We start from the raw sequence: 24086 nt of genomic DNA, 5'->3' as shown, positions 1-24086 counted from the left end.
ATAAGGGTGCGGGATTCAGGGAGGAGGTGGAGGAGAAAAGCGGGGGAGGATTGGGGGGTCAGGGGTGCTGATGGAGAACGTGGGGTTGAGATGGATGGGGAGCACTGGCTGGGAAGTGGAGCACCCCAGGATTGGGGGGGGGGATAGGATCGGGGCAAGGTATGGGCAGCTAGAGGATGAGAGACCGGGGCAGGCGGCCTCACCTGTTCCCCGGGCTGTTGCGAGCGACTGAACCGGGCCACGGACCACCCATATCGCCTCCAGGCCAAGGGCTCCGCACCCGAATCCCCGAGATCTGCTCTCCGGCAGCCTGGCTGCTGTGCCCGCGCACCGAGGGGGCGCGCTGCGCGTGCCCGGACACGGGGGGGCGCGGTCCCTGCCATTAACTCCTTTTGTGCCAGAGATGGCTCAAGTCCTGGGGCATGGCCCAATTCCTCCCAGGCTCAAGCACGCTCTCCTCAAGCTCTCTCCCCACCCTCTCTCTCACGCCCCTCAAGTCACAGTCAGGTGATCTTCCGGGGCAGCTAGTCCAAACTTTACCTGCAGAGCTTGAGACCTTGAAACAAAGGGAGAAACTGAGGCACTGTCTGCAGGAGTCCCCAGTCACACTCCACGAAGACCCACCTCCACCTCACTTGGCATCCCTCACCTCTCCTCAGCACCAGCACCACTCAAGCAGCAACCAGGAGGTGTGTGTGTGGGGGGGGGAGGCACTTTGCCCTCATCCTGTCACTTTCCCAAAGGTCAATGCTGTTCCTTTCTGCTGGGGCATGTCAGACTCCGGCTGTCAGCGTGCCAGTTGTCGGACCATTTCAGTCTCTCCCCTCCAGATCTGGCTGTCTTTGTGTCTTGTGTTTCTGTGTGTAGTGCACCTGTCCAGTTTCAGTAGCCCCCCACCCCAAGCCCCTCTGAGTGTCCCTTATCCCAGCCAAGCCTCTACCCCTATAGCTCCTCAGAATGTTTCTGTCAGGATAGGACAGGGCAGAAGAAAGCTTCAATCGTGTTCAACTTTACCCTGTCAGGGAGTTCCATGCCTTGTATACACAACTCTTAAACTTGGTAAGTCCCGTCTGAGCAAGGGCTTCATGGACCTCAAAGAGGGAATTTTTTTTTTTTTTTTTTTGTAACTTGGGTATTGACTGGTGCTCCTGGTTTTACCAGCACGCTTGACACTTCCCAGTAATAGAGTGCAACTATGGCCTGGACGGTATCCTGAAGTTGTCAAATCATCTGGTACCACCCACCCACGAGGCTGGGGCTGGCCCTCTTCCAGCTCCAGCCTGGGCATACCAGAAGACTCCATGGTAGTAAACCAGTTGGCTCTCCTGGATAGCCTTAGATCTAGGGCCCCAAACCTGAAGGCAAGGGGGCCGAGAATGGCCCCGCCGCAGTTCCAAACGTGACCCTGGAGCAACAGTTTTGAGTCTTCTCTACTGTAAAATGGGAGTGAGCAGGTCACCCTGGGTAACTGCCACGGTGGGTCGTGCGAAAACAAGCAGTTCCAGCAACAGAGCAGAGAGAGAAAAGGGTGCTTCCTTTTGCTGGTTTCTCTTCCTCCTAGAACCATACTGTCCTTCTACCACCTTTGTGGTGGCGACACTTGCCAATGGAGGGCAATGTTTCATCCCAGAAATGTGACTCAGGGAAGTTCTCTATCTAGGATATCACTTGGAACATTATGGGGACCACAGAAGGTGGCAAAAAGGGTAAGCAGTGTCTGTCACACCCCAGCCCGAAGCTTGTTCAAAACCCAGCATGTGGGATGGGTGGAAGGAGAATCAGGTTCCAGTGACTTTTCCTCTGGCCCAGCGGCCCCTCCCCAATCCCAGCGGTGTATCCTCCCATGGAGACAAACTATACAGAAGCTGCACCATCTAGCTGAGAAGGTGAACCGCCCTTACTGAGAGACTAAGGCCCCAACCCTTAACACGCTGCCAGGTTGGAGAAAAGAGAGGGTAGTAAGCCAATCAGAATTCAGAAATTTAGGGGGTGGAAGGTAAACAGGGGAGGTGATCTGAACAGAATGAAGGTGCTGACTTGCTGGTCCGGCCCGCACCCTTCCGAGAGCCCGCCCTTCCCGGACATGCAGACTCACACACTCCCTTTGCAAAGAAGCTCTGTGTATTGGGTGCAACAGCTCTGGGGTCTCTATATAAATAATATACAAAACCCAACAGCTCAATGCCTCACATTAACAAAAATACTAAAAACTCATTAAAAATGGAGCCTGAGGGAAGAGCCCCAACCACTACTGGTGCTAGCCCAGGAAGGGGACTGGGAATTAAGAGGAAAGGGTGGGGCCCCATCCAGTGCACAAGCAGTTCCTCCAGGTGGCTCAGTAGCGTCCAAATATGTTGGTACTGGGCTGTGGCTGGGTATCTGTGAAAAACCAGAGATTATCAGGGGTGGGAGGCCGAGCAGGGGTGGCGGTCTGCATTGAGGAGAGCCATTCAGGCACCGAGGGAAGGGATGGAAGGCAACGCTTCCCCTCACAACCGGGGCCTGAAGCAATCACCTCAGCTACTTTGGCCTCCCCCCCCCCGCCGGCCCCCCAGTTATTCCGTGGGGCTCTCCTTGGGAAGAAGGGTGGGCTTACTGGAGAGCTGTTGTTGGAGCTGCCGGACCAAAGCTGCTGTCTGCTGTTGTTGCTGGGTCTGCTGAAGCCCCTGGCGCTGGAACTGAGGTGAGAACGGCAAGTGGAAGACTGAACTCGAACCGTCCCCTTCCTTCCCTGTCCTCATGTCCCCACCCCTCGGCGGAGGGCCCTGCCTTGCCTCCCGCCTCGCCATGGCTGCACACTGTCCCCAGCCTGGGCCGCGGTCCCAGAGCCCGGGGCTGGAGTCCAGCAGCTACCTGGGGCTGGGACTGGGGCTGGGGCTGGGGAGGAGCTGCCTGCTGCTGCTGCTGCTGGTGTGCTTGCTGCTGCTGTTGCTGCTGCTGCTGCTGCTGCTGTTGCTGCTGCTGCTGCTGCTGCTGCTGTTGCTGCTGCTGCTGCTGCTGCTGTGGAGACAGAAGAGATCTGTCTAAGGAGAGCAAGGGGCTGAACCTCAGTGGTGGAGGGATGGGGATGGGGAAAGAAGCACAGGGTGGGAACTCTGGGTCCGCTGCCCTCCCCGCTCAGAGAGCTGCAGAGAAAAGCAAATCTGGAGCACCAAGCAGATGACCCCCAACTCTCTCCCACCAGGACCCCCGGAAAAAGGGGGAGGGAAGGAACTGGCTTCTTAAGCCCCCACTACGTGCCAGCTGCCCTGCCGGTGTACGTCCTTACACTGCCTCATTCAGTGTTGAAAACCACCTGGAAGAGCCTGTGCCTCTCCTCCCCCTCCTCCTCCCCCGCTCCCAGTCTCCTTCCTCCTCCTCCTCGGGCTCCCAGGTCCCAGACGAAAATCCTAGGGCCCTTACCCGCAGGATCTGCTGCTGCTGCTGCTGCCGGATGTGGTACTGTTGCTGCTGCTGCTGCTGCTGCTGCTGTTGCTGCTGCTGCTGCTGCTGCTGCTGCTGTTGCTGCTGCTGCTGCTGCTGCTCAGGCAGGATGGAAGCCGACCGGACGCCGGCCTGGACACCCTGGGCGCCCAGTGGGGTCATTGTGCCTATCATGGGTGTTTGCTGCAGTGTCTGGTGGGAAAACCTACAAAGACAAGGAGGCGCAGAGATCAAGGCATGGGCTGTGGGGAGGGGGTGGGGGCAGATGAGCCCCAGGTCCCTGACCCCAAAGAAACATCAACAGGCCATTTCATTCACTCCTCCTGTCACCAACCAGAAGAGCCTTTTTGGCTTCTGACCGATTTCTAGGTTGGGGAATGAGGAGCAAAGACAACACTCCATTTCAGTGGCTCCTAACCTTCGTGGTTAGGAATTTTTCAATTCTGTTGTAGCTGGTTTTCTCTTATGAAAATGAAACACAGTCTTAGCACAGGCTAGGCATTCTATAGATACCCACTGAGGTTGTTCTGCTTATCACTGTTGTTGGTCCCCAGTAACACGTCAGGGTCTTGGAGACTGTTGAGTTCTATTGCTCCTTACACCTTCCTAACCCCAATCTGTACTTCACTGCAACAGGCTACTGGCTGGGCCCGTCTCAAGTCTTCTGTCACCTTCCGTATGCATCCTCTCCATGAATTCCACGTTAATCTCTCAACACGCCCAAATCATCACATCACTTTCCTGATCAAAAGAATGCTTTCTGGGGACTTCCCTGGTGGTGCAGTGGTTAAGAATCCACCTGCCAATGCAGGGATCACGGGTTCGATCCCTGGTCCGAGAAGATCCCACATGCCGCGGAGCAACTAAGCCCGTGCGCCACAACTACTGAGCCTGCGCTCTAGAGCCCACGAGCCACAACTGCTGAGCCTGTGTGCCGCAGCTCCTGAAGCCCACATGCCTAGAGCCCGTGCTCCGCAACAAGAGAAGCCACTGCAATGAGAAGCCCGCACACCGCAACGAAGAGTAGCCCCTGCTCGCCGCAACTAGAGAAAGCCCGCGCGCAGCAACAAAGACCCAATGCAGCAATAAATAAATAAATAAATAAAATATAAATAAATTAAAAAAAAAAAAGAGTGCTTTCTGGGATTGTGTCTCAATCCCTCACCGAACGTTCAAGGCTCTCTCTCAACCTGCCCACTCCCAGCCTGTCCCTACTCCTTCCCTGGCACGAGTCTTACATTCCAGCCAAGCTCTTCTCCTTCCTGTCCTCCCAGCCACCCTACTCATTCAGGTCCCCATGTCTTTGTTCATGCTACGTCCTCTACTTGGGATCCCCCTCCTTCTCCTCCTCCCTGCAAATCCAAATCACAGCTATGCTTCAAAGGCCAACTCAAGTCTGACCTCCTTCACGGAACTTTCTCTGGTGACTCAGGCCCACAGTGATATCATCCCGCACTCTTCCTGAATTCCCATTTTACTTCATGGCACCCAACTGCACAGCTGATTATATCTTTCATCACTGTGTTCCCTAAGTGTTCTTCTGAGTAAGTCTCCTCTTCCCAGGTATAGTAGAAATTCTCTGTGGTGAGGGACTTTGTATTTTTTTCAAATAGCTTTCCTCACCCCACCTGGTCCTAGCATAGTGCTGGCCACACAGTGGGCCTAAGGCACGTCTAAGTAAGGGACTTTTCTTCTGGTCCACCCCGCAGTGTTCTCAACCCTAAGCTGCAGAGCCTCAAGCCATGACTCCAAAGTCTTAACCAAGGCCTGACTGACGTTCAGCACGGTGGGAGAATGTGTTCGCTGGTCCATTCCAGCACTAAACTGCTCTAACAGTGGCTGGATGACTCCTTACCACACACTGCATCTATGAACCCCAGATCTTTCCTTTTCTTAGTCATATATAAATGATTTCCCCTCCCTGGTCCTCGAAGAAATGTTGGGAAGCAGGTGTGAGAATACTGGCCGCCAGGGTCCCTTCCAGCTCTGGCATTTTGTGGCGACAGGCCAGGTGGCCAGATAAGTGTTCTTGACGCCTCCAAAAGTTCTGACTAGTCCCATCACCTCCAGGCCCAGGTTTTCCCAAATCGAAAGCCTCAGTGTGTCTTCACGACCCCCGGCTCCCTTGGGTACCTTTGAGTGGAGGTCAGCCCGTGTCCGTAGGTTGGGGCCTGCTGGTGCACATAGCCACTGGGCCGCTGCTGCAGGTGGCGGGTAGGATCTACAAGAGTAGGATTGGTAGAAGAGTGGGTGCTCTGATAAGGCTGGCTGGAGTAGCTGGGGGGCACCATGGTACCTGCGGGGCCTGTGTGTTGCTGCAATCCCACATGAGAAACGTAAGGAGTATAGCCCTGGAGGGAAGGAAGAGAGACGGAGTCAGGGCCAAGACTGTGCAGCGCAGGCTGCCTCAAGCTCCCCGATTCTCACCATCTCGTGCCCTTACCTGGGAGGTCTGCAAACCGTAGGAAGAGCTGGGAGTCATCTGATGGACAGATGACTGTCCCAACATCCCCTGACTCTGCTAGAGGGAAAAAGGAGACAAACTCAAACTCAGGAAGGGCTTTCTGCCACCTCGTTTCTTGTATCTCCTACTCTGTGTGTCCTTGTGAAGATCCCAATCCCTGTGACCCTCAAAAGCCCCTCTCCCTGACGGCCCTCCCTACGGCCCCTCTCACTATCTTTGCCTGGAGCTGTTGGCGAAGGCGCTGTCCTTGGGGCACCGCAGGCTGCTGCTGTCGGTACACAGGCGTCTTGTAGGAGGAGGGTTCCAGTCCCATGACGCCAGTCATGGTGGTGGGCAGCACTCCAGGGTAAGGTGGTCGGGTCGGCAGCTTCTGCATCGGTAACCGCACAGGGCGGTACGGGTCCACACGGGGGCCACCTGGAAAGGGGAGCAGGCTGACCTCTTTAGGCTCTTCGTCCCTCTGTGCCCTGCTCAGCGCCCCGGGCATCCACAGCTCCTGGGAGGAGTGGCATCGCCCCTCAGGCGGAAGGCACGTTCGGGTCAGGCTCTCGTGCCTAGTAGCTGGCACTCACCTGCCGGCAGTGGCTGGTTCTGGGTGTAGAGGCCTATGGAGCCCTGCCTGTAGCTAAGGTGGGATATGGAGCCAGGGTTGGTGTGGTGCAGGAGGTCCGGAGGCACTGTCACTCCATAGGGGCCACTCCGGCCTGGGCCCATTCCATAGTCCTGTGTGAACGGCACAGGGGGAAGGGGAGAGGGCTGGGGTCAGGTGGGGTAGGAGGGGGGAACAGGAGCTGGATGTACGTGGTTCCCTGTTCTAATTCTAAAGGTACCCCTTCCCCAGATGCCCCCAGCCCTCCCACAAACCAGCCGCTCGACAGAACCAGGAAGAGAGAGGGGCTGGGGAAGGGGTGCGACGGGGCTGTGGCGAGGTGGCAGCGGCGCTCACCTCTGTCTTGGCGGCCGGCTGGCTGCGTTTCTTGCCCTTGGTGGACTTCTTCTTGCGTTCCTCGGTGCTGGGGGGAGCGGCCCCAGGTTTGTCAGTTTTGGGGGGCTCTGGAGCCTTTTTCTCAGGCTCCAGCAGGGCGGGGGCTGGGGGCTCCTCATCTTCCGGCGGCAGCGGCAGCGGCTCCAGGTAATAGGCGCGGGGCCGGGGCCTCAGGTGCGTGTGGTACAGCAGCAGCCGCTGCTGCTCCTCTCCACGGGCCACGCGCCGGTCCACCCGGACTGTTCCAAACCAGCCCCAAGACAGTGGCGCTGATGGCTTCAAGCCTTCAAAAAGATCCCAGGGGGAGATCTTTTGTTTGGTGGAAACCTGTAGACCCTGCTCCGGAAAATGAGAAACAGTGAGCTGTTGAGACTTGGAAAACAGAAGACAGAAGACTTGGAAAACTTGAGGACTTGGAGGAGAGGGAAAAGTATCTGTTGGCAGTAAGAGAAAAAAAAAAGTCATGGGTAGATTCAGGGAAGATGGTGAAAGGAAGACACATGGACACACGGACACACGGACACACACACACAGAGGAGAGAGAGTTAAGAGGAGATGGGGGGAGCAGAGGGAGACAGAGACAGACACTGACAGAGGAAGACAGATACAGAAACAGGAAGGCCGAGAAAGAAAAGGCAGTGAGAGACTGAAAACAGGCAGAGAGAGAGAGACAGAGACAGGGAGAGAAAGAGAAAAACAGGAAGAGAGAGACAGGCAGAGAGAGAGAGAGAGACAAAGACAGGCAGAAACACAGACAGAGACACACTGAGCCAGGAAAAGAATGAAGAGTATGGCTATATGGACGGGTCGGACTTTGGCTTTTGAACTCCGTGTTCTCTTTCTCCTCTCCCTCTACTACACACAATGATTATGGTTACTCAACAAATACTGCAACTGACAAAGAGAGGGGACAGAGAAAACTGTGCAGAGATGGGTTGACAGGGTCGTGGGGAGAGAGATGCAGGGATAAAGGGGGTGCAGGCCGAGGTGGAGCAGTATGGGAGGCAGGTGGGGCAGAGGAAAGAGGAGGGTAGGGTGCTGAGAAGTGGGTGGTACGTACAAAGGTGGGTGGGGGTGATGGGAGGTGCGGAGGGGTGAAGGGAGAGACCAAGGAAAGAGACGGAGACTCCCAGGATGGGAAGAAGAAATGTGAGGAAAATTAAGTGATTAGCTCAACACCCCAGGGATGGCTCTCGCCCACAGAGCCTGATAAACCTGTTGCAGCTACAGAGGTTAATGCAGGGGAGGCTCTGACCCAAAGGGGAACAAAGGTGGGGAGCGGGGAGCAGGGTATGGGAAGACAATGGAACATGCCTCCTTCTTGAAGATGGAGTCGAAGCCGGCAATCTTGTTGCCTTTGGTGTCGATAAGGGAGCCCTGCGGCTCACATGTGATGACATCTCGGGTCTGCTTGGGCAGTGGCAGCAGCTGGCGAACTTTTTCCAGACTGTCTGACTGGCGCTCCCCCAACTCCTTCTGCAGGCACAGAAGGACAGGACAAGAGTTCAAGGACACAGGAAAAGAGGGACGGGAAGTCTCAGGGGACAGCACAGAAGCTGGCACGAAGAAGACACTCGGTAAATCCTTACCATATGAATAACGAAGAAAACACGGACGTGCAAGGGAAGGGTAGGGGGCTCTGGGCAGGACGATGTCGCTGAGGCTGGACCGAAAACGCAAGGTCAGGGAATAGGGAGCTGAGACCCCAGGCCTCTAGGCCTCGCCCTCGCCCCCTCCTCTCACCCGCAGCTTCTTCACCAGGTTCATGTAGGCACGCTTGTTTTCCTCCATGCTGCCCTGGGAGATGCTGGACATGTCCGCAGCTAGGGTGCCATTGATGAGCACGCTCAGCATGTCCAAGACGGTGGTGAAGAGCTCACTGTGGCAGGAAGCCGGGGGGAAAACCAGAGGATAAAGAGTTTCAGACAGACAGAGACAGCCGGGCTGGACACGAGAGGGAGCGGGCACGAAAACCGTGTGGGCAACCCCGGACCGCGGAGTCCGCAGTATCAGCCACACCGATTGCGGCGGGTTGTGCACCTGGCGTCAGGGAAGGGGATCCTCTCGGGTACAAAACTGGAGGGAGGGGATGGGGATGCTTTACTTGTTGGACTGCATGTCGACAGTGCCGCTGATGATGATCTCCAGGAGGAGCACAGCCCACTCTGTGGTCTGCTGGGTGCTGCGCTGCACCGTGTCAAACATGCCCCCCACCTGCCAGGGCCACAACAAGTCAGTCAGATGGCTCAGGGGCGGAGTGCAGCATTTAAGGAAAGCTTAGATTAGAACCTGGGCTGGATGTCACTCGGGACACCTGAGGTCAATGTCCCAGTTGTACCTATGATTTGCTACATGATCTCAGGCCAACGACTTAATTCTTGACATCTCTCGGCCTTGGTTTCCTTACTTATAAAATGATGGAGTTGGACCAAAGGACGTCCAGGATCTCATTCAACATTTCACAATAGATGTCTAGGGCTTCTCGGGCCCAGCCAGAATCTAGGATACTGAGGCAGGGTCCCTGCAAGGATCCAGTCTCCTTAACCACTTTCAGGTCCTGCGTCCTTTAGGAGAGCTGGGCTAATATGTGAAGACCCAGAAGAGCCTGGGCCCTCCATCCTCACCCTCGCCTCCCTGGGCTGGGGCTTCTTTGTCTGCAGTCCTAGCCCCACCCCTTTCCTTCTTCTCCCCAGCTCCCTCTCTCACCAGGTTGAGCCGCAGTTTGAGCGCCTCATGCATTAGCTGCTTTGGCTTGCAATCGTCTAAGTACTGGTCATCTCTCCAATTATTCACAATCTAAGATAAAAACAAGTACAACACACAGGTCAGGGATCTTCTCGTTTCCAGGCCAAAGCACCCAGGGTGTTCTTGTCAGAAAACACTGAAGATTCAGTGGCCTCTTGGCTGCATCCTTCTCTGCCCTCCTGCTCGGCTCCAGGGCCCAGAGACCTGTACCTGGTGGACCTGGCTGTAGAGGGAGGTAAGGAGTCCCTCACGCTGCTCGTCCTGACCCTTCAGACACGTCAGCACCAGGGATAAGAAGGGCTGCTGGCTCAACAGGGACATGCTAGAGACGGGAGGAAAAGAACAGGACCATGGGTTGTAGGTCAGGCAACTTCCAACCTCATTCCTCTGAGCCCCAGACTCTACTCTTTTAAGATCTAGCCTCTTGCTCAACTATCACTCTTATCCTCTGTCCGTTTTTCTGATTTTGATCCTCACCTCTTTGCCCCAACTTTTCTTCTTCCCTGGGTATGCCTCCTCTCCTTTCTACCCCTCAATCCTGGCCCCCTCGTAGCCGCTTTACCTCTTCTGCTTTTGTCGATCACGTTCTTTGCGCGAAGAGGAACCCAGGTGCTGGCCCTTCTCCAATTCTTCCCCAGCAGCCTTTAACACATGCCCCTGGACTGAGGTGGGCAGTTTGGCAATGAGAGGAGCCACCAGCCATACACCAGAGCGCTCTAGGGAGCTGGAGAGATGGCGCGCACAGGGTTACAGAGGAGCCGGGCAAGGTTGGAACAACCCATCCTCTCCTTTCCTGATGGACATGCCTGGCATCTCCAGGTGGCTGAAATCATTTACACTACCAGAGGAGAAAACTCAGAAGGGGATGGGTCCTAACACGTTTCTACCCAACCTGAGCACGGGCTTGGTCTTGCTGCTGCTGGGCATGTTGCTTGCAGTGTTTCCAGAAGATGACCCTGTCTCTGCAGACTGTTGGAAAACCTCGATTGTGGCCTTGGCGATGTTCTCTAAGAGGGAGTTCATCTCCTGAGGAGGATGAAAGGCACAGGGGTGCTAAATAGGTAGCTGGCGGCAAAGGCAAAGAGATGGTAGGAGAGCTGGGAGATGAGGACATAGGAAGGCATCCATGGAGGTTGATGGGAGGCTAACGGACACAACTCTGCTGGGTGTCATGTCCTCCAGCACCTCGTAGTATTTCTCCAATGGCCCACTGTCTTCTCCTTTACATACCTCCTTACAGCTGTGGCCACAGAAACAGCCTCTATGGCCACCGCCACCAACCTTCCCCACAGCTCAGAGCCCCAACACTCCCAACCCATGTCCCTTATCATCGGCTCCAAACGTCCACCATCTTCCCATCCTCTCTGATCTCCAGAACCCAAAGGTAGGACCTAGGTTCTTCTATGGCGGCCCACCTCCCTGACATGTGTCGCTGGAAGTAAGCATGGGAAAAGAGAGGGCCCGGGCACCACTCACATTGTTAGGGGTCTGCTTGATCATGAGCTGCAGCTCCAAGGACGACTGGCGCATGGTCCACTGGTCCAAGTTCTGTGACAGAGACCGCACCCACAAGCTAGTCATGATTGTGTCATCCCAGCCACTCAGCACCCCGATGCCAGCTCCTGATCTCTCACAACCATGAATCACATATGCCTGGAGGTCTGAAAGGGACCTCTATGTCCCCTCTTTAGGGAAGATCATACCTAAATAGTCCAAAATGACTGAAAAGTCTCTCCTATTTTAAAAGCGGTTCTGGAAAGATTTCACATCTTTCCCCAGTTTCCTGTTCCAGAGCCTCACATTCCTTAGCATCAGGAAGTTCTGCTTAATGCTTAACCTAAATCTTTGATGTTGAAGTTGAAGCTCGCCGCTCCTGTTTCCAACCAGCTGCTCAAAGTCCTTTACAGACCCGAAGGCTAGTCTCAGCTAATCTCTCTTTGGCATTATCTCCTCTGGGCTGAAGAGGCCTCATTCCTTTAGCTTTTCCTCAACGGCTTTATTTTTCCACCCTCCAGTCACATGAATGTCTGCAGCAGCGTGGTGAGGCAGGAAGGGCACAGGCAGACCTGGGCTCATATACTGACTCTAAACTTCCTAGCTGTGTGAGTTCCTGAACCTTGGGCAAGTTACTTAGCCTCTTCAAGTCTCAGTTTCCTCACTGGTCAAATAGGGATATTCTTACCTACTTCGCAGGGTTGTAAAGAGTAAATGAGAAAATCTACGTAGAGTGCTGAGCATGGTACCCCGCATGAAGCAGCCGTTCGATAAGTAATAGCTCTTCGGTAGTATTACTACTCATGACTGAGCCATGACCAACATGCCAAACATACAAGGCCAAAAACTAGGCCTCCCAGATGCTATGCCTCCCACTGATAAGCTAGAGTCCTACTCCAGATAGCTGTGCACTCACCCAACAGTTCACTCTCGAGTCTAGACCATGTTGGCTTAACTTCGAAACCCATGCTGGAGCTGTTTCTCTCACCACCTTTCACCCACATCCTCGTTCGTCTTCCTACTTAACTCCCTTTCTCTTTTTCTCTCAAGGTTCCCGTCGTTTCACCCCAGGCTCAGGCCTCACTGCCTCCTCCAAGACCCCCATCGCCTTGGCCTACCTGGAGAATACGCTTAATGCGTTGCCGCTGGGGGTTTTCCCCATCCTCATTGTCCAGCAGCCGATGTGGGTAGCAGATGAGCTGCATGAGGCGCTGGGCCTGGGCGCTACTCAACACTGGGTCTTGCAAGTCATTGCTGTCCTCACACAGCGATTTAAGGCAACGTTCTCCTACCCATTCCTGAGGAAGCCGAGAATCAGGGGACTGGGGCAACCAGTAAGTAAGTTAGGAATAAGGGGGATGGACTGGGGGGTTGGTGTATGGCAGGGAGGTGGTGTGATCATGATAGGAAACAGGACTATATTATATAGCGGCGTTTAGGAGGTGTGGGGGGAAGGTGAGACTGACCTGCTGGCAGATGCTGCGTAGCACGTACTTGGCATAGACATCCAGACTGGCTGTCTCCACAGAGATGTTGCGGCCACCCTGCCTCCGACCGCCACTGCCACCTCCTCCCTCCTCCTCTGGAAGTTCTTCTGTTCCTCCTGTCACAGTGAAGCCTGAACCCTTCAGTTCCGCATCCCCTGTGGTTCACAGGCAGGAGATAGGGAGGGCAGAGTGAGATCCGAATGCTGTGTGGAGACCCACCCCGGACCCACAGAAGCAGCAACTCCCCAGATCCTGCCCTATGGGACAGAAATATACTTCCCTCCCTCGTCTCCTCCCCAAAGGTCAGAGGGACCACCTTCAGGAGAGAGAAAGACTGTCCTTTGTAGTTTAGCTGGCGCTCCACCCTATACACACTTCTGGCACCACTCCCTTCCTACCCCCATACCAAGTACAAACACAGCCTTGAGAACAGCAAACACAGCTCCATCCACAATGCGGTTCTGGGAGGCAGCCAGCAGGTGGCGGTCACAGGAGGAGCGGATTCCTACCGTAGGCTTGTCTGGGGAGGGAGACAGCTGAAGTCAGGGGAAGCAAAAGTAGAAACGGTGTGGGTGGGGTAGCCACACTTTCCACGGCTGGCCGGCTCGGATCGAGGTCACTTACTTCCGTCCGACTGGCAAGGATTGAGTTGAGGTGTCTTGAAAAGGTGGAGGAGGATGCGGCAGGTAAGCCGGGCCCCCGGCTCAGAGTCCTGCTCACTGCAAGCTACAGAGAGGAAGACAAAGCAGAGGGGAAAGGATGAAGGCGGACGGTATGTGGGTCTGTAGGTGGTGAGGGGCTAAAAGGGAAGCTGAGGCCAGGCGAAAAGAGATAAAACATTGGAGGAGAGGTGGGGTAGCAAACTGTTCTGCAGTGTAAGGGGAGTACCTGGAAGGGTCAGGAACCGGAAAGATCGGGGCTGCAAATGCAGGGTTAGAAAGACGCCCCTCCCAGCCTGAGGCGCACCACAGGACTGGCCTCTGGTGCCACCAGGAGCCCCACACTGAACAACCAGAGTGCGGCCGTCCAGTGTGTATTGAGACTGGGGGGTCTAGACATTCTAGGGGTTATGGATTGGTAGTTCACCAGCATTAAGGAGCGAAGGGATGGCTGCACAGCGAATCAGATCCTCCAGTAGCAAACACTGCCGAGCGATAAGGATGGCAACAAAAGTGGCCAGGGAGTCATGAAAAGACAGGTCACTGACCTGGAGGAAAAAAGCAGACAGACACCAGGACTCAGTGTGGAGAGAGGGCGGCTACTCAGAGCGCTTGGCCTCCACTCTGCAAAACTCTGTCCCTCCGCTCCTGTGATTACTGGGAGCAGACCCCTGCCCCGGGAAATGCCCGGTGTCCGGCACTCCCCCACCCCCAGTCTCACATCTACATTGCAGAGGAGGTCGTTGAAACCACAAGTGCCATTGTTAGAGGAGCAGCACAAGGCCTTAAGCACTCCCAGCCACTCTGCACTCAGTGACTTGCAATAGCCGGTCAGCTCTGCACACAGGATTGCGATGTCATTCACCCTGGGGAAAAGTACAAATGCCCTCAGGAAAAACCTTGTTCCGGCAAAACCTCAGACTCATTAACTTTTCATCTCCACCCCGGCCATAACCAAGGTTGCAGTACCTCCCAGGCATCTCATCCCTCCCAATATCAGGCGGGAGCGTGGTGCCCATTCCTCACTCAGTACGCCCCATACCTATCGGGATCATGGTGCCCCACACAGACGTGCATAAGGGCATTGCAGACAAAGCTGTAGCGGTTAGCAGGGTTCTCACTAAGACTCTTGCCTAGCCCTGTGTAGGTGAAGGTGTGAGCGGCAGGGTTCTCCAGAGTGTCAATCATGAACTCGGGTGCCCAGCGCATGTTGGATTCTGACGGCTCCACGTTGCAGTAGATGGTGTTCTTCACCTTGGAGCAGAAGTCGCTGCAGGGGTGGGGGAAAGGAGAGAGCAGCGTTGAGGAAGGGCTAGTGAGCTAGAGGGATGGTCAGGAAAGGGGAGAAAAGAAAAAAAAAGGAGAATGTGAGGGACAAGGGGCCTTAGGGCAAGAAAAGGGGAAATGGGACAAAGCAGACCGACTGGGCAGGAAAGGAACCCAGTGGGAAGAAGGCACAGGGGCCTCTGGAGGCGGGGAGGAGGAGTGTGGGCCTCGCAGACATGGGCTGGAGGCAAGGCTGATGAGGAAGGAGGCCCACTCTCAGGAACCAAGAACACGCAGAGGACACCATCCCCAAATGACCCTGCAGAGACAGCAGGGTCCTGGGCTGTGCTCTGCTCCTGAGTGGGGCAGTAACGGGAAGGAGACGGGACGAGGTCCCACTCTCTACCCCTTACCTCCCATCTCTCTTACCTGAAGAGCTCCCCAAATTTGCTCTTTAAATGGCTACAGGAGGTGTACAGATCATAGAGATAAGCAAGGATACAGCGCTCTGCGGAGGAGCCATCGGACCGGTTCATCCCATGCTTGACTACGCCACACAGCCTGTCACGAAGGGGCGAGGTCGAGAGGTGTGCCTGGGGCAATGGCAGGCCGGGGGCGCAAAGATTCCCGTCCCTTGGCAATACTCTCTCCCCTCCCCACCTGAATGGCACGCACTTCCGCACAGTGAGAGCCCCACATGTTCTTCGCAGGCCACTTCCACCAGCATTCACCAGGGCCCTGCATTTTGAAGCCCTGCTTACCCCTCAAAGACCTGTGCCATCTGGTCCTGGTTGAGGATGAGGCAGGCGTGATAGTGCCGCAGGACAGCCACGATGCACAGGCACAGGCTGGTGGTGTAGCTGCCCACCAGATCCGAGGATTTGAGAAGCAACTCGGCCTCAACTACACTCAGTTCATTCAGTAGCTAGAGCAGAGTGAGCGGGGGTTGAGAAATGAGAAGAGGCCTTGAGTATTACACATAACCCCCCTTCCTGTGAGAAAACTGGAGCCCCTTCCTGCTGGAGCTGCCTCAGCCTGGAAGGGCCCTGGTGCCATACGCCACTGTCCTTTATTCTAGTAACGACAAGCCACGTCAATGATCTAACCAGTCTCTGGGATACAATCCTATGAACCTCACAATGGGAGGACAGTCTGTGCCCAGTGCTCTAATCCGTCTCTCGGGTCTCCCCAGGGAGCACTTGAGTCTCTATTCCTGCTGGCTTAGCTCATGGGTCACTCCCCCCACACTAGTCTCTTGGTCCCTCCAAATAGCCTGGGACACTGGCTTGAGCCTCTCCTCCTGTCCTTATGACCCTGTACAGCACAAACCCCTTCCTCCACCCTCATCTCCCCAACTTCCCCACCTGAATGGCAAAGTCGATGAGGCCACTGATGCTGAGTGAATATTCCATGAGGTCGAAGATGAACTGCACATGCTGCACCAGAGGCAAGTGGTATGACATGCCAAGGGCAAAGCTCGTGATCTGCTCCAGAACATTCCGGGAGACCTGATAAGGGCAGTGGGAGTGAGACAGGAGTGGAGAGAGGTGGCAAGAACCAGGGAAGCAGGAAAGGATGGTGGAAGGGGATGAGACCAGGAGGCTCAGCCTGCCTGAGGTGGGGGTGGGGGTGGGGAAAGACAAGGAGGAAAGGAAAACGGGACAAAGAGACCGGAATGTGGGAAGGGGGCTGGACTTAGGCCCACACCTGAGCCGTGACCTGGTGTTGGTCATAATGTGAAAGGTGCTGGAACTTAGCAAAGATATCCTCGGCAGTGGGGAAGGCTTCAGGCCGGTTGCGCCGCCGCTTCTGCCCGTCCTCCCCACCTGAGGGGACAGTTGAAAGGGACCAGTCAGGACAGGGAAGATAACTAGGTGACTGGGGGTCGGGAGGGGGGGTATGGAGAGAAGGCTATGGGCGGGGAAGGGGAAGGAAGGGAGGGAGGGAGAGAGGGAAGGAAGGAAGAGGGAAGATGGGAAGGGAGGGTCAAGGAAGGGGCGGGGGAGGGATGAAGGGAAGGGGACAGTGAAGCAAAGGTTTGGAGGACCACAGACTATGTGGACCTTAGAGGAATACGTACAGGGAGGTGCTAGGTTGAGGGAGGGAAGGGAGAGGGAGGGCGGGCAGTATGGGGCTTACTGTGAGGTACCTAAGAATGTCAGGTCTCCAGGATTCAGAGGCACAATAGGAGCAAGCTGGTCTGCAGAGGGGGGGAATGAGGGGGGAAGTTTCAAAAGGACTAGAGCTCTCAGGAGACTCCAAGAGACAGGACATCGGGACATGACTGGGAGTTCCCTACACTGGGGAAGGGAAGACTGACTAGGGCGCTTTTTGGGGGAGATCCATTTAAGGCGCCTCAAACCCACCAGTTTCCGCTGTCCCTTTGCGGTTCAGAACCTTCAGGATATCCTTGGTAATTTTCTTGATGGCATGGCGGGCATCATCTCGCTGCTTTCCCACCCCAAACAGTACGACCAACCGCTGGTTGCACTCATGGCTGCATGACTCCTCCTGCATCCCAGCGGCACCATCAGACTCCAGCACGGATCGCTCTCCCTCCTCTTAAAAGCATGCTCCATGCCCCTCAGCATCCCAGTGCTCAAGCCCTTCCCAGCATACCACACCCTCAAGGACAGCTCCAACCCCTCGGCACAGTCCTTGGACAGAAACCTGGGCTCAGAACAGATGGTCGCAAGGTGTTGGGGAACGGTACCTGGGGGATGGGAAAGTGCGTGGCATACTGCACATGCCGCGGCTGGTCATAAAGAACCCCAAGGGTCCCTTCTAGCTTCTCCTTGGGTGGGGGCTTCACCTCCTTCTCAACATCTGGTTTCTCAGGGGATGGACTGCCCTTCCCCTCACAGGGCATAGTGGGGGAGAACAACTAAGAGAAAGGCGAAAGGGCAGAACGTTTAGAGGAAGACAAAGGGATGAGGGGGCACAAAGAAACTCCCCAAAGTGGCATAACGGGAGGACCTCAGGAGCTGGATTCTCCCACACCAGGATCTAACTTACTGAGAAATCAGGCTTCTCCATGTCCTCAAAGAGCACACTGGAGCTAGGGTCGATGTCCATAGACTCCGAGAGCCCTGGATCCTGAGGGCAGAGAACAGAAGCGAAGCTGCTTTAGCCCCGAGGAGCTGCTCCCCACCATCTAGAAAAGTTGACCAGGGAGTCGAAGAGAGGAGACCATATTGGGAAAAGCACCAGTTCCAGATGCAAGCCTTGACTGGTCCCTTAACCTCCACAGGCCTTGGTTTCCTTCAGCTTTAAAATGAGGATAAGAATACCTCACAAGGTGGAATTCCCGGCGGTCCAGTGGTTAGGACTCAGCACTTTCACTGCCATGGACCCTGGTTGGATACCTGGTGGGGGGAACTAAGATCCCACAAGCTGCGCGACACAGCCAAAAAAAAAAAAAAAAAAAAAGGATACCTCACAGGGCTGCTGTGAGGATCCAGTGAGAAAAAGTGACATGAGAGTGCTTGCTAAACTGCAAAGCACTAAGCAAATCTTACCCTCGTCACTAGGTAAAGGATTCCCAGAGGATTCCAGGAACCAGGAAGATGGGACTGTCAGAAGAAATGATCTAGGGCAAAGAAAAGCCCCCTCACCTCCAGCTTGCTGCTGCTGCTGCCCTCAGCCTCCTTGCGCTCAGGGTCATCGGCAGGGTCATCAAAGGGAGAGGGAGGCCGGGGACCAGGGGCTCCGAAGGCAAGGTCCCCTCGGGAGATGAGGGTGCAAGTGTACATGTTGTGGGAGAAAACATCATGTCGAATCAGTTCACAGAACAGCAGTACCAAGTTAAAGAATTCCACTCGCTCGCTCTCACTTCGGGGGTCCGCTGGAGAGAAGGGATGAGAAAAGATGAGTTAGGGGAACACGAAAGAGACGGGCAGAAAGAGAGAGGGACACACCTAAGGCATGGTGCTCCTAGGGTTCCTGAAGTAGGCAAGAATAGCAATGACTCAAAAAAAAAAAACCCAAAAAACCAAAAACAACAACAACAACAATAAAACCAAAACTGTTGAGGGATAAAGTGTGGTTGGTTACCCCAACTCCTGCCCCACACACCATCTCATAAAGGAATACAGCATCTCTGCTATTTATACGTGAAAATGCTTCGATCGTATGCTCCTGCTTTTATTCTTCTCTTTATTTCTCTACTCTGTTAAACTGTAAGATGAGCAAAGGCTAGAATTATGTCCAAAAGTCATTCTGCATAGAGCTCAAGACAGAAATATATCCAGAAGGCCCTTCATATGCTTTCTGATGACAGGGATGGGTGAGTCTAGGCAGAGGTAACCAGAGGGTTGCAGGGGTCCATACTCAGCATGGGAGCCTGTGTATCCAGAAACTGCAGGAGGACATCCTGGAAAATGGGAGCACTAGGAGCAGAAAGGGAGCCAGAGGCTATGGAACCCTTCTCATCTGCGGCTTCCGATTCTCCACAACGCTGTAAGATGAGAGAACAAACTGTAGGATTGGGTTTTACCTGTTTCTTCACTCGTCCATGTGCAATCCTTGAACTACTGCCTATTTTGGATCCATCCCAATCTTTTCACTTCTACCCTCCCCCCCTTGACTCCCATTTTCTTTACCATCTCCCAGCTGCAGCCTTGGTCACTTCTCTAACTCTGACATCGATCCACTCCTTTCTACTTTTGCCTTATGTCCTCAACTTTCCCTGTACATTCTCTACCCCTTCTTCACTCTCACAACTTCAACTTTGGTCCCACTACCAGCTCAATGTGGCTCCGACCCCAGCTGCCACTGCCCCATGGGCCCCCTAACCTCAGCCTCAATCTCTGCCTGTCTCTTCTCCAGCAGCTTGGCTACCACCATCGCACGATGACGACCAGAGCGCTTGCAGCTGACAGCCCATTCACACAGTAATGATACCACAGCATCATCATCTGAGGAGATCTGGAGACCAAAGGAAGACCAAAGGGGTGAGTAAGGTAGAGTTGGGGACAAAGAACTGAGTTCCAGTCTCCCAGCGACTAGGCCCCATCTTAAAACATCCTAGGCCCAGTAAGACCGGCTGTCTCTTCAGACATCCTCTGGTTTCAATGCCTTGCCAAGCCTTCCCCTCATATATACTGTTGCTCTTGCTCTGTTTTTCACTTCTTCTCTTCCCCTTCTTGCTTATTACCTCGTGCCCATCCTTGCTAGGCCCCAATCCAAAGATTCGATTACAGAGGGAATCAAGAGAGTTGCTGAAGTCAGAGCGCTCAAAACTATGGCTGTCCAGCACTTCCAAAGTATGGAGCACCCGTCCAATGGTGAAGCCTGAGGAGGAAAAGTGGTAAAGGGGACTTTAACTAGAGGCCCGATGTACTCCAACTTTCAGATCTATATGTCCTTACCGTCCCCATCCTTTCCTCAAACATCCTTCTTACCGTCTGTCCTCTGGCACCCACCTGCAGTAGCTTCTTGGCACTTATCAAAAGACCAGCGAACCTCAACGGCCTGTCCTCGCTCCTTGATCTGCTGCTCAATCTCCCGCAACTTTGCACGGACCTGCAAAGAGGAAGGCTTTAAGGATGTAGCAAGGCATACAATAAAGGCCAGGGCTCCAGGCTAAAAGAATAGTAGCAGACTCCGAATCACTATTTCTGAAGGAGTAACTTAAGCCTCTCACATCCCAGTTGCCTGGGGATACCAGGATATTGGTCAGACTTACCTGCTGAGTGAAGGCACTGTTGCCCTCTGGCATGGGCAGGTTGGAGGGGGCAATAGGCAGGTGGTCAAGTGGTGAGCCAGTCTTGATTCGGCTATCAGTCAGCGAGTAGTGCCAAACCAGGGCACTAGGACAACACAGGAGGATGGTCTGCCAGACAGGAACAGCTAAGTCAAACTCAGTTATCACGGCTACCTGTCTAGAAGCCCATTATAAGACCCAATCTTTCAGTTTCTGATCCAAAGTTATTCTGAGCCCCTGGGGTGGCATCACTCCATCTCTGAGCCCCTCCCCTCATCCACTCTCCTAAAAGGCTTTGGGCCTACTATTTAGACCTGGAAGGGAACTAACTGAAAAGGAACTAAGACCCCAGAAATGAGAAGCCAACAATTTCCAAGCAAGTACTCAGTGCCTACTCTCGCCTCCAATTTAGAACCGCTCCCATTTTCCAGGACAGGCACCTGAGTCTTCTCAAGATGCCTTTTAATACTTCCATGGGCCCACCTAGTACCTACCTGAAGGATACAGCTGAGGCCAAAAACTAGGGGCCGGTGCTGAGGGCACATAAGCAGGTCACTAAAGGGTGTAGAGGGTGTGCTGCTAGTTGGGGGCTGAGGAGCAGGGGTCGTGGGCAGTGTGCTTGTTGACTGAGCAGACATCACATGAGATGAGTGACTGCTCACGCCATCCAGCTGCAGGGCCAGTCTCCGTGTACAGAAGTAGGCAAGGCGGCGGGAGAGGTATGCAGACTGAACGAATTCCCCAGAGTACTGTCAAGACACGATGATTAAAACCCCCCAGTTGGGGACTTCCCTGGTGGCACAGTGGATAAGACTCTGCACTCCCAATGCAGGGGGCCTGGGTTCGACCCCTGGTCAGGGAACTAGATCCCACATGCATGCCGCAACTAAGAGTTTGCAAGCCACAACTAAGGAGCTCGCCTGCCACAACTGAGGAACCCTGGAGCCGCAACTAAGACCTGGTGCGACCAAATAAATAAATAAATATTAGGAAAACAAACAAACAAACAAAAAACAGTTCTCTCCAAGGGACATTGCTTTCACGTCTTACATCTCCTTACATCCTCCCTAGACCCCCCAAATCCTAGGCCTTACTCGAAGCAGCAGGGGCAGCAGCAGTTTAAGCAATTCATCCTCTCCAGGGCGGATTTTCTCAAAACACTCAAGTACCCAGGTCAGGAACTCATGTCTGTCCAGCATTCCGTCCTATGGGTACAAGGGATGGGAAGAGGATTAGTTTTGCTGAGGGACTATCAGAGATGAGGCAGAGGAAGTAAAGGAAAGAATGAAGAGAACCATGAGTGGGGCAAGGTGGCAGGCAGATTCTGTTCTATGCTGGCAGAGTGTGAGGTCAGGCTCAATCCCACGTCCCACACGACATGCCTTCTTCCTACCTGAAACATGAACATGGCCAGCTTCTCATTGTAGTCCCACTGCCGGATTGCCACCTCTACATCATGGGGCAAGGGCCCTATAGTAGAACCACAGCCCCCGCTTCCGGAAGGCCCTGGCCGGTAGTATTCAGCCATCTTTTGCAGCTGCTCCCATAAGTACTTGGTGATGATCTGAGTCCATTCTAGGGAAAAGATGGGAATAGGGCTATTTTATACTGTCCCTTTGCTTAGAACACCTTCTGTCCCCCACCCCCAGTCACCATACTTCTAAATCCTATTCATCCCCTTAGGCTCTAGTCAAATGCCACCTTCAACAACAAGGTCCTACTGTATAGCACAGGGAGCTATATTCAATATCCCATAATAAACAATAATGGAAAAGAATATGCAAAAGAGTGTATATATATATATGTATATATATGTAAAACTGAATCACTTCGTTGTACACCAGAAACTAACATGACATTGTAAATCAACTATACTTCAAAAAAATTAATTAAAACAAAACAAACAAAGAAACAAATGCCACCTTCCTAAAGCCTTCCCAGGTGTCCCCAAAAGAAAGTAATCTTTTTGTTCACTGAATTCTCAAAGAACCTTCTGCCTCCACTTTTGACACTACGCTTCTATATTCAATGATGGGATTCATACATATGCCTTAGCATCCCTACTAGACTATACGCATCCTAAGGGCAGGGGTTAGGTAGTGGTCATCTTTATAGCCCAGTACATGCACACAGTAGATACTCAAGATACTTGATGCTTACTAATTGAGTGAATGCAAGATACAAGCAGAAGCAAGGAATACAGATGAGGAAGGAGAATAATTGCAAGGGTCTCTCTACCACTCCTGGAAGCGATCAGTGGTGGGACCTCTGGTATTAGGAGTTACTCACCCATGAAAGGGTCAATGACATGTCTCTTCTTAACCTTGGTCTCTGTGATCGCTGCATAGTAGGCACAGGTCATCTTAATGAGCCAGGCAGCCCGCATCACAGGCACTGTGTACTTGGCCAAGTACCCAAACACTTCTTCCTTCTTACTGAAAATGGGGACCTGGATGGACATCGCAAATAGTGAGACCTCTCTCACCTCCATGAGCTGGCACCCGTGTAGCTTCATCTGGGAATCGGAGGGTACTTGGTACCCGCACTCCCCTCCTTGGCCTGAAGAACAGGAAACAGTACCTCACCTTTTTGGCTAGTTGTGTGAGTGGCTTGGTGCCAGCCAGATCGGTGAACCAGGTGTTAATGGCACTCTGGGATCGTGCAGTCACCAGCCAGAAGTTGTCCTTCTGGTTCACCTGGGGCTTCCTTCTACCGGTGTCAGGGAGGGTGTTACAACGTAACTTCTCTGCAATAATGCTGCTGAAGTTGGAACTGATCTGAGGGAAGAAAAGTACACCTCAGGGTGGGAAGAAGGGGCGAAGAAGTGGTTGTGCCTTTGATGGGCAAATGCCAATGTGGTAGCATTAGGTTATGAAGGAAAACTCAGCCATTTAGGTCAGCCCTTTAAGTCTTCCCAACCCAGGGCCTTTGCCCCTTCTCAGATTCTTCCAGCCTTTTCCTTCAGCCTGGCAGGGTTGTCTCACCTTGGCAGGATTGAAGTTGACGTTCTTGGCACTGCCATGTTCATCCCCAGAGACAGCTGGCTGGTTATTGAAACCTTGTTTTACATTCAAGGCCGTTAGTTCATCCTGAGGCAGGAAAACGACATTTTAGCTTTTTTTTTTCCCTTGGGGGTGGGAGTGGGGGTGGGGGTGGTGGGAGAGGAGGGCAGAAGAGAGGGGAACAAGGGGGGAAAAAGGTAGGAGGAGGATTCGGATATTCGGTCCAAATATTCATTTGGACCCCACCCTCACTAAGATTCCCAATTCCCCAGAGCTCGCTCAACGGCACTCTGCCCCTGCGAGCTTGCAAGCAACCGTAGCTCACCCAGCAGCCTCAGACAACTTTCTGAGCTGTGTGTGTGTGTGGAGAGGGGGGCGCCTCCAGCGTGGCCCCGATATCACTCCCGGTTCGCGCCCAGGAACCACCCCTCACCCCCACTAGGTCCTACTCTCCTACACCAGCCCACTTTACTCTTCCCCCTTTCGGGACTTGCGCTCCCACCAAACCGCCCCGCCCCCCCCTTCCCGGAGCCATCAGTTCTTCCTCCTATGGCGATGGCTGGCCCCTGGCCCCGTGGGAGCCCGGATTTCTGAACTCACCTCCTTCTGTTTGGGATCTTGAGGGTATACATCGGGAGGCCCCAGCCGCGGCCGCTTCAGGGGCCGGTGTTCGTAGCTCAAGATCCCGAAGGCCGCCATCTTGCCCAGCCCGTAGCGCCAGAGGCGCCAGCCGGGCCCGACCGCGGGGGAGGGGGAGAGGGAGCCGAAAAGGGGGGCGGCGGTGGCGAGGACGGCAGCCGAGAGACAACAAGGGGGCACATTAGAAACTCTCGATCATTGCCGGAAACTACCGAGGG

At 54.1% G+C, this 24086-nt stretch overlaps 2 protein-coding genes across 13 annotated transcripts in view; both read right to left on the bottom strand.

Annotated features, from left to right (window-relative positions):
- Positions 1-2024, bottom strand: part of NLGN3 (neuroligin 3) — a 42407-nt gene extending 40383 nt beyond the window's left edge. For all 4 annotated transcript variants that reach the window (XM_082377110.1, XM_082377111.1, XM_082377112.1 and 1 more), the window contains exon 1: positions 204-2024. The gene's annotated coding sequence lies outside the window, so the exon portion shown is untranslated. The remainder of the gene's footprint in view (positions 1-203) is intronic.
- Positions 2025-2103: 79 nt separating this feature from the next.
- Positions 2104-24082, bottom strand: MED12 (mediator complex subunit 12). 9 transcript variants are annotated; one of them, XM_082376930.1, is made up of 46 exons: positions 23830-24082; positions 23212-23316; positions 22813-23004; positions 22517-22676; positions 21621-21802; positions 21322-21432; positions 20722-20976; positions 20210-20356; positions 19947-20046; positions 19679-19815; positions 19318-19449; positions 18853-18979; positions 18138-18367; positions 17539-17619; positions 17237-17407; positions 16890-17034; positions 16673-16723; positions 16231-16349; positions 15888-16031; positions 15285-15448; positions 14953-15084; positions 14300-14527; positions 13979-14123; positions 13685-13805; positions 13223-13324; positions 13005-13118; positions 12578-12753; positions 12230-12409; positions 11094-11165; positions 10510-10643; positions 10180-10341; positions 9828-9939; positions 9579-9668; positions 8977-9086; positions 8616-8751; positions 8187-8348; positions 6834-7208; positions 6460-6643; positions 6099-6304; positions 5867-5944; positions 5720-5774; positions 5557-5644; positions 3403-3628; positions 2854-3000; positions 2597-2678; positions 2104-2379 (listed from the first exon to the last, which is right to left on the bottom strand). In XM_082376930.1, the coding sequence occupies exons 1-46, from the start codon at positions 23926-23928 to the stop codon at positions 2336-2338; spliced, it is 6513 nt and encodes a 2170-aa protein (XP_082233056.1). In that variant the 5' UTR covers positions 23929-24082; the 3' UTR covers positions 2104-2335. The 9 variants fall into 9 exon arrangements, with proteins under 9 accessions (XP_082233056.1, XP_082233057.1, XP_082233050.1 ...); XM_082376931.1 differs by having other exon boundaries at positions 5867-5941; XM_082376924.1 differs by having other exon boundaries at positions 5557-5774; positions 23830-24081.
- Between the last annotated feature and the right edge of the window lie 4 nt (positions 24083-24086).

The sequence above is a fragment of the Balaenoptera borealis genome (genome assembly GCF_965194805.1).
Source record: "Balaenoptera borealis genome assembly, chromosome: X".
Taxonomy (NCBI): Eukaryota; Metazoa; Chordata; class Mammalia; order Artiodactyla; family Balaenopteridae; genus Balaenoptera; species Balaenoptera borealis.
The sequence above is the reverse complement of the archived record's forward strand: the minus strand, read 5'-3'. Positions and strand labels throughout refer to the sequence as shown.